General features: G+C 41.4%; 1 protein-coding gene across 1 annotated transcript; it reads right to left on the reverse strand.

Annotated features, from left to right (window-relative positions):
• Window positions 1–456: 456 nt before the first annotated feature.
• Window positions 457–3,394, reverse strand: LOC103361510 (glutathione S-transferase A-like). The gene is made up of 6 exons (XM_008287605.1): window positions 3,154–3,394; window positions 2,953–3,018; window positions 2,663–2,768; window positions 1,724–1,845; window positions 912–991; window positions 457–800 (listed from the first exon to the last, which is right to left on the reverse strand). Exons 1-6 carry the CDS (start codon window positions 3,319–3,321, stop codon window positions 671–673), a joined length of 672 nt encoding a protein of 223 aa, XP_008285827.1. The 5' UTR covers window positions 3,322–3,394; the 3' UTR covers window positions 457–670.
• Window positions 3,395–9,404: the final 6,010 nt, after the last annotated feature.

Consider the following 9,404-nt stretch of genomic DNA (forward strand, 5'->3'; position numbering starts at 1 on the left):
CCCCACAGGAGCCTCAGTCTATACTCTGCGAGTGTCTTGTTTGAAGTCTTGGTGTGACACAACCCACGGTTCATGTTCTGACTGTACAAGTTTTGCCCAAATGGTGAATGACAGGAAACCAGCAGTTCAAAGAGTAGAATGATACCAAATTAAACCAGAAGACAGTACAAGCAGCAGTTTTCTTTTTGTTCTAGTGACCTCTTCTGTCAAAACAGTAAAAATGCAAGAAAGGGAGGAAGACGTTTTGACCCTTACTGAAAATGAAAAAGAGCATCAAAGTTCCACTTGGTTTGATGCTGACGGTCAAATCTCTGTGCAGAAACAAACCTACAGTTTTACTCATTCTATTTAAATGGTATTACTCCCATCTGTCCAGATCTCTGGCCTATATTTTATGCATAAAAGAATTCCAAAAGAATTCTCTGTGGATGATGACCTTGAAAAAAATAAAAGCACTCAAGTTGGTATTCTCTTTTTATTGCTTTTGTTTGCGGCACAAAACAAATTTGCATTTAGAGTCACAAACAAATGATGGTATGTTGCAGAAACAAATGCAGTTTAAAAAAAGAAAGAAAGAAAGAAAAAAAAAGAAAAATAGTGCAATGCAAGGAGTGGTTATATATCAAAACACAACAGTTAGCGTGTCCACCGATGAGTCAGTCTCTGGGTCTTAGATGGTTTTCAGTGTGTCCGATCCGGGGGTGGTGTGCCAGGTAGGAGGCCAGGAGGCTTTGATGCTGGCTCTGTCCTTCAGAGAGTTGTAGTATTTTGCCAGTGCGGGGTAACGCTCACTACACAACCTACCAAAAGGAGAAAAAGCCAGTGTGACATTTTAAATTGTGCAAATGTTACTGTTTATTATTCCATCCATTTATCTTGATGAGCCGCTTAAAGCCGTTTAACCTACTTACCCAGCGCGGAATAGATACGCAACAACTGGGAAAACAAGCACATCAGCCAATGTAAATTCCTTTCCAACCAGGCAACAGTCCTAGAGGAGAGAACACAAGAGCTTTAATAGATAAATATTTCACATCCATCATAGGTGACACTGTTTTGGTACAGCCTTTTTGTAACCTGGGCTGAGCTTCAGATATCAATCTACTCATCTAACTCTCAGCTGTAATGATTAAACATTTGTGTTTCTTTAAGAATTGACTAAAAATGAACCTGTTGTAACTTCATCCTGCCAAGAAGAACCCTATTCAGGACTTTTGGGGTCTTTTGGACTCCAGACCATTTGGTTTAGGTGACAGGTATTGGGGTTTTTTTTAAATTATTTTTGAAGATTTTTTTTTTTTTTTTAAATATAAAAAGAGGGACATTTGTCATGCATGTGGAACCAAATATATGTCAACTTATCATAAAATTTATTTAACATACTATAAAAGTCTATAATGAATACCAACAAATATTTTGCACATATTCTGTCTTCAGGTCCAATGGACCCTGAAAGACCTTCTACATATGGCAACATGAAAGTCCTGAATAGGGTTAAAGTTAAATCTTTGCGTCGTATAAACTGTAGTTGTAAAAATCCTCCCTGATTATCCAGTTTCATGAGGATACTTGGAGCAGCACTTGTGTGAACTTTTAATATAGCTAAAATAAAACAACAACACCTACAATACAGAGTGCTGCTGCTGTACTGTAACACTAAACTCCTTACATCCTCTTGCTAATAAATTAGTGTTGTGAGCGTTAAGGGTTTAGTAAGCTTTACCGGGTTTTTCAGATATCCCTCCCAGAGCTGGAGCTCAGCTGTTAGAGCCTCCTTGTATCTCTGCAGAGCAGCGTCGTGTCTCTCTTCCTCTGGGACCATATAGTTGTAGTAGAGAACCTTCCCTGAAACACAAGAACAGGAATTTAGCTGTAACGACCATTTTCTGAGATATGAGGCATATCAGAAAAATCTCTGCTCATGTTGCATAACATTGACTTCCACGTCCTGTTTGGGCTTTAACTCTTTCACCAGCAGTGGCTGGGCTCAGTCAGGACTTCATTATGTAACATTGGATTCACACTGAGGAGAGAAAAAACAGTTCAAATAGGAGTTTGAAGAGTCCATTTATCTCTTGTAATGAATTGGGACTTCGGCTATCTTAATTTTACACCCCTCCCTCGAAAAAACAAAGCACTTGGTCTCATGACTTTAGCTTTACATGCGAACCAATCTGAGCACCTTTGTGGGATTAACATGTGACCCTTCAGCATCTCTACCTGGTTTGGAGCACACAGATTTAATGCATTGTGTCGTGACTTCATTATTTGAATGCACAGCTCATTAGTACGTAGCGTGTGTGTTGAACACTTCATGTCTCATGGGGAGGAGGCAGCTGATGTTAAGCTGCCTCTGAGGAAACCTGCATGAAGTCTCAGTGGTTTTAAAACAGCAGTGTTGTCTTATGATGTTGCCAAGTGCACTGAAGTCCCAAAAGAATGGCGGCAACTGCTAAGTCACATAATTACGACTGAGCTTTAGTAGTCTGGATAGTCTGTAAAAACTCACTAAATGCAAGGGGTTCAGAGGGAATTTGGAGAAACTCAAATGATCTGGTCCATTTTTTATCAAGATGGAGGATTTTCAGGGCCAGCAGGAGGGTCTTGGCTTGCAAAACAAGAGCGAAATACCTAACAAGTACACACATCAGGGTTAACATACCTATTTTCTCGCCGAGTGGGAAAGCCTCAAACATGCGCTGGTACATCAGTGCTTGTGCATCGACGCTGTCGGGGATCAGCTTGGTCCCCTGGGACTTGTATTGGTTCTGTTGTTGGGAACAAGAAAAGAGTAACTGCTATGAAGACCAGCATGGAGCTCCGGTTTCTTTGCCTTTGCGGTGTAGAGTGTCTGTTTGTCTTACAAGCAGAAGCAGCCCTCCTACTTACTATCTCCTTGGCTAGATGAAATATTAACTAGGGCCAAGTTCAAGACTTCAGCCAAGTTCTCACCTCCAGGAAGAAGCAGGCGGCGTAGGACTCATTCAGGACATGTTTCCCAGCTTTGAAGGCAGGAAGCTTTAAGACAGAGAGGTGAGAATTAAGCATGTGTAATAGTAAAGTGAACATAAATTCATGCATTCCAGGAACAGAATGCAGAATGAAGTTGTGTGAGGATTTTCTAAGTAAATGTTGAGTTTGACTTGAACACACCTGCCCTCTGGGGTTCATATCCATGACTTCCTTGGACTTGTGCTCCATTTTCTCAAAGGAGAGCAGTTTTTGGTTGTAGCCTTTCAGCTGCTTCTCCTCCAGCATGATCATGATCCTCCAGCAGGGAGGAGAGCCGGAGCCCCACAGCAGAGTCATGTCCTTGGCCATGGTTCCAGAGAGAAGTGCACCGGCTGAAGCTGTATGTGTTGAAAGAAGAGAGGAGTGGAACTGGAATGTAACGGATGTCTGATTTTATAAGAAGCTCCTGCCCACTGCATCGGGATTGGTGGAATTAGGCCCCTTCCCATTTTTGTGTTATCGCCCAAGATCTCTGACTCAAGGAAGTTAAAATAACTCCCTCCTTATCTAAGCAGGTTAAACGGGGCACCTTCTGCCAAACAACAGCAGTGTGACTTTTCAGTCCAGACATTTCGGTCCCCACACTGCACAGCTGACTTTATTAAACAGTTTTTATGCGGATTATTATGCATCCAGCTGCTTGTGTCCACGGGCACCGACAAAGTCATATGTGTGAAGGAGGGACTTCTCTTGCTTTGTGCTGAAACTCTTTGTGTTTTGCATGCAGCTCACATGAAGCCACAAAAGAAGCACTTAAACAAGACTATACTGATGCAAACTTAAATGAATTGCATCTATATGCTGAAATTATGACTAATAATCAGGTTTTTCCTTGCAATAAGAACTATAATTATGTTGTGTTGTCTTGCGGTGAAAAAGCGTAAAAAGCAAACACATGGTAGAAAAAGTAAGTGCATAGCTGCATTAAAAGTACGTTTATTCCTGTCATGTGACTCCATGTGCTCGTTGCTTATTTCATATAGTTTTTATTACTGAAGTTGCACAAATGTTACTAAAGGAATATGCAACTGCTGAAACCTGTGACTGTTGTTCTCATTTGTAGTTTATATTGTAATCTATTTCTGCAGTTTTGCTCTTTTCTTGTTGCATGTGCAGCCTGAGGTGGAGACATTTGAACAGTCACAGTGACTAAGCGCAATCAAACCTGCACGTACAAGGGGAGGGGACAGAACCCCTGCTCTGGCACAGCCATGCACATTAAACAATCATATCGCTACTCCATGTTGCATGTAAGTGACACCACCTATATAATTTATCCTCACATCTAAGATCTAAATGTTAGACGTGCAAAAAAAAAAAAAAACAATGCGCTGGCTATTCAGATTGTTCACGTAGGCGAGAATTCCTTTGTGTCTTTTTTTTTCAGTCTGTTCTTGAACTCTGGACAAAGTGCAGTTGAGCAGGTTCCAGTATCAACAGGGCGGTGGAGTAGAGTAAACTTTATTTGGAAACAGATTATTTATTTACCACATTTTATAATCTAAGGACAACTTGCTGCAAAAATCACAAGGAAAACCATGTGGTTCTGCTCACAGCCCTTTCCTTTGAACAAAACACACACAATCCAGTTTTATTTCATGTTTGCATCAGAAATGCTTTTCAATACTTTGATGAATCAGAGTTTATTTGTGCATCAAACAATCTCCCTCCTACTTATGCCGTCTTTGCTCATTTAATGTTCTTGCCACTGAAGATGAAGTTGTATCTGCGTCTTCATCAGCGTGCAGGCTGTCTCATGTGATAGTTCCTGAGGTGCACATGAGTTTTCATTGTGCTCGGCCTGCACAGTCTCTGCTTTTTTGCTCGTACGACTGTTTCTGCTCAACAAGCAATTCATCAAGCATTTAATGTGATGCCCTTTATCACCCTTTCTCAGTTCCAACCTTATCCTTTGTTATAAGCTGTTTAGTTAACCGTTGTATTGTTTATACTGCACCCATTGAGAAAAAGAGCCACTGCTCACGGCACCGCCCTGCATAAATAGAGGTTGAATGAATAAATGCAGATGACAGAGTTCTTTAGATTTAGATTTAATGTAAATACTGATGCATTTCAATCCTGAGATCATGAGGACATTTTGGTCACGTCTAGTGTTTTCAGAAAGAAGTCCTATTTTGAATATTCTTCAACCCACTATGTGGCTTAGGTTTTACAATAGTGAGACCTGCAAATGAAGTCGTGCCAGTAGTGAACTTGACATGCAGACACCGATCATAGGACAAATAAAAATGTGCCATTTCATCACCATAAAAAAATATGTTCCTTCTTATCAGTATAGGCTGATGGATTAGCTGTGTCAGCCCTTGATAGTTATTTTAACTCTTCCTTATTACTGTATCATCAGCTGCATGCGGGGGAAAGGTCCAGAACCTGCAGAACATTTAAACTGGATGAAAGGTCCAAGACAAGGACCTGAACTTTGTCACTTCACACAGCTGTAGTGCTGCTCTATTTGGATCTGAATGCATGTTCACAGTCATAGAAAACTCTCCTGCAAAGCTGATGCACACATTTACTGTTTATTAAAGTGACACATATGAACATACAGTATGGCTGGTGTGTCTCCAAGTGGTTGTGCATTCAACAGAAAATGCATTCTTCATGCAAAGGACGCAATACTGAATGATATCACTTATGCAAAGTCATGGCAGCACAGGGTATTTGAGTTACCTTTGTGCACAGAAAATAATCACCTCTGTCATTTAACTAACAATGAACACAGGTCATGTCCTCCAAAACACCGCCCTGTAGTGACCCCTCCAGCCTCAGCCCCAGCCTTTGCCTGTCTCCCTCTTTTTCTCTTCCTCTCCCTCTCTTCTCCGTCCTCTCTACTTGTCCGTCTCCTCCTTGCTCACCCTCTCAGTCACTCCAGACCTGCTCGCAGCCTCCCTGATGACAGCTATAGGAGACAGCTGTGGCAATCAGCTCACCTGAACCTAATCCCCCCAGCTCCTATAAAAACTCAGCACCAGCCCTGCTCCTGCTTTTCCCCCAGTCCTCACCAGAGCCCAGATTCCCCAAGCCTGTCTTGCCTCCTCAGTTTTGTCCCCTCTTCTGTGAGCATCCGTGTTTTGTTGGTTTTAGCTTAAGACGTAGCAGTTTTCCTTAGGTTTCTACCTTGGTGTTAATTTAGAGTATCTCCTGGTTATTGTAGTTTTGCCCCTTTTTGTGTTGAGTTTGGTTAGTCCTCAGTTCTCTTGATTAGTCATCTCCACTTTTGTTCCTCCACTTAGTTTTATAAGCCTGCCCTTTAGTTAGTTCTGACCATTGTTATCTGCATGTGTACGTTTTTTTTAGTCAGTTTGGACCAGACCCCCCTCTAACAGTATGGTCTGGCCAGAACTGAACATAGCAGACACAGAACCTGGCTCTGATTTGTCTAGAGTCTTTCTTCCTGGGTTTTGGACTGGTTCTGGTTTTGTGACTATAAACCTATAAACAGCAGTTGCACATGTGTTGCAGCATGTAATGAAGCCCTGAACCAAAGTATGTTTAAAACTCTTATTTCTCGTTTACATGTAAAATACATGTCCCACAAATCTAAAGTGTAGACTTCAAATTATTTTTAAACGCTTATATTATCTGTGGCATGATTGTATTACATCTACTGTAAACACACTTAACTTTATCACCATTTATCTATTTAGCTTAGCTTTTCCTATGACACACTGGCTAGACAGGGAAGGAAATGGATACTGATAAGGAGGAAGTATGCAAGTTAATGTATTTATTACTTTTAATTAATCTATTTGACAAATGCAACATATGCCGAATTAAATATTTCATTTTTGTGATTTGGTAAAACTCTTCCATTTGGTTCATAGTGATGAGACGATTTATGGACATACATATAAAACACAATGAATCCCCACAAAACTTGCGTCAGTGTTTATGTTGGAGTCTTCTCTTCTAACCGGAGAGCAGTAAACTGGTGACAAACATGACAAACTGACAAACATGACAAGACTAAACACTTAAAACTGACTAAAGAGTTTGGACACAGGTGAAAGTTATGAGGGAAATCAGAAGGGAGGAAAAAGAGGGACAAAGGGCAGAAGTAAAAACACAAGCGACACACAAGGAAAGGCAATTTCAATATAAAACAGGAAATAACCCGAAAAGGGACACGACAAACAGCCCGAGCGAAAGGAAACAGAGAAAAGGAAAAACACACATGAATGTATTACATAAAACAAAAAAAAACAGAAACCAAAACCTAGATCCACAACATAAACTGTGAATTTGTTGCATTATCCATCTTTTTTTAATGGATTAATTAAAAGAACCGACAGCAAACTTTAGGTTTTGGCATGTCCTTTCATAACCAGTGCTTCGTGAGCTGTTTTTAGGTCCTGCTGAGATTAAAGGTTCATTTTGCATAAATTTTATTTGCAAAATATTCCCCACGATATCTAATTTCACTATGAGCAGCACTTATGTGAACTTTACATGATGTGCCAATATAATAGCTAAAAGAGAAGTACAATATAAAGTGCTGCGGTGGTGCTGTAACACTACAGAGGAATAACCAGCTTTTTATGCTGCATGGTTCATGCCTCTGCAGCTCTGTAACGTTGGTGGTGTGTGTTGAACGTTTAATAAGTTCACCTTTTCTGGGTGTCCCTCTGAATAAAAGCCTCGCAGGTTCTCTGCTTTGTGTTTGCATATTTGAACAGAACGTAGAGCCTCGTGCAACAGCGTTTCAATCAATTCACTGGTTTACATTAGATTAGATTAAGTGTCATTGCCATGGTGCAAGCACAGAGACAGCAGCAACAAGAATAGGCATTAGTAATGGATGCCAGAATTTTGTAAAAACAATATGAACATACTGTATGTGTAGAGTTTACATTACAGAGGCATGCACAGTATGAACGTACTGTATAGGACTGTATAGGTAGGCTATGCACTGGAGAGATAAGTACATTATGACTATACTGTATATTTCCATGCATTTAATTTCTACAGTGTTATATTTCAACATAAATCATCTAATGGCACTTTAAATAGTAAGGTCAAGATACTGTGTTATGACCCTGTGCGGGTCATCGGTGGTGTTTTGTGTTTTTGCTGCCTGTGTCTGTCCTCAGTGTGAGTGTGTGTGCATGTGTGTGGTGACGAATGAATTAGGAGCAGGTGGTGACCTTGGATTGGCTGGCTCACCTGCTGCCGCGCCGGATTCCAGCCACACCATTGGTCAGAGGGCGGGCCAACCCACTTTTTAAACAGCCCGCCAGCTGCACTCGTGCTCCTCACTTCCAGCCTCACCACCTCGGAGAATGCCAGCAGACCCTTGCAACTGCACCACAGGAGGATGCAGCAGTCGTGTGTTGGTCCAGAATCGTTTGAAACAGATCCTGAGTCCTGTAGTGACTCTTTGTAAACTTGTAGTTGGAGAGCAGAGTAGGAGGGAGAGGCCTTTTTCTTTTGAACCTTTTTCTCCTGTTTTTTGTTATTAGGTAGGTAAGATTATTGTTTTTTATTTGCTTTTTCTTTTCTGATAGTCAGGGTTCATATAGAATAGGTTTTGTTTGTTGTTTTGGCCTGTTTCCCCTCCTCGTTATAAAAATAAAGAAACTGCTCGTTATTGTTACCTGACTTGTCGTTGTGGCTGGCCTTCTTCGAGGTGGAAAGACTGGTGTGGAGCAATATCAATGTTATGCTCAAGGTTCTCTGTCGCGGGGTCCAACCAGCAACCTTCCCAAACTGGGAGAAACGATGGCGTAGCCGTCAGCTGTGGTTTTCAAATTTATTTCAGGCCTCTCCAAAAGTGCGACTAAAATATTTACAAAGTGCAACAAAAACAAAACAAAGTGCAAAACCCCAATCGTAAAAATAAGCAAAAGAAAAGAAAACTCTATATACAAATCTATTTACACACAAGCTCTCCTCCTGCTGCACCTTCAAAAACTCAACAACTCTGTCACACTCACTGTCTCCGTCTCCAACTCTACACTCCGACTACTCCCACAAAAAAGTCAGGCCCAGAGCCCTTGGTTTTAAAACCCAAGCCCCTCCCACTGGGCGTTTACAGGTAAAATACAAAAATTATATACACATGTTTTCAAACAGTTTTTCCCCCAGTTCACCCCTGCGATGGGAAACACCAAATTCTCATCCAGGGGACAGGGGTAGGGTTTCTCCCCATAACCCATCGGCAATTCACCTAACAATGTCCCTAGGGAAAATAATACAATGTTGCGTGTCACGTGACCGGCAACTGCGCGGGCCCATACCATCTTAAGCCGGCTGATGGTATGGCCCGGGTTTGCCCGCCAAGCAGTCCAGCCAGCTGCCTACCACTGCAATGAATGGTGAGTGTATGTGTGCGTGTATGGATGAGAGAGAAAAAGTATCGTTGCCAGTGTGCA

This window comes from Stegastes partitus, unplaced genomic scaffold, assembly GCF_000690725.1.
Source record: "Stegastes partitus isolate 25-593 unplaced genomic scaffold, Stegastes_partitus-1.0.2 Scaffold509, whole genome shotgun sequence".
In the NCBI taxonomy this organism is placed as follows: domain Eukaryota; kingdom Metazoa; phylum Chordata; class Actinopteri; family Pomacentridae; genus Stegastes; species Stegastes partitus.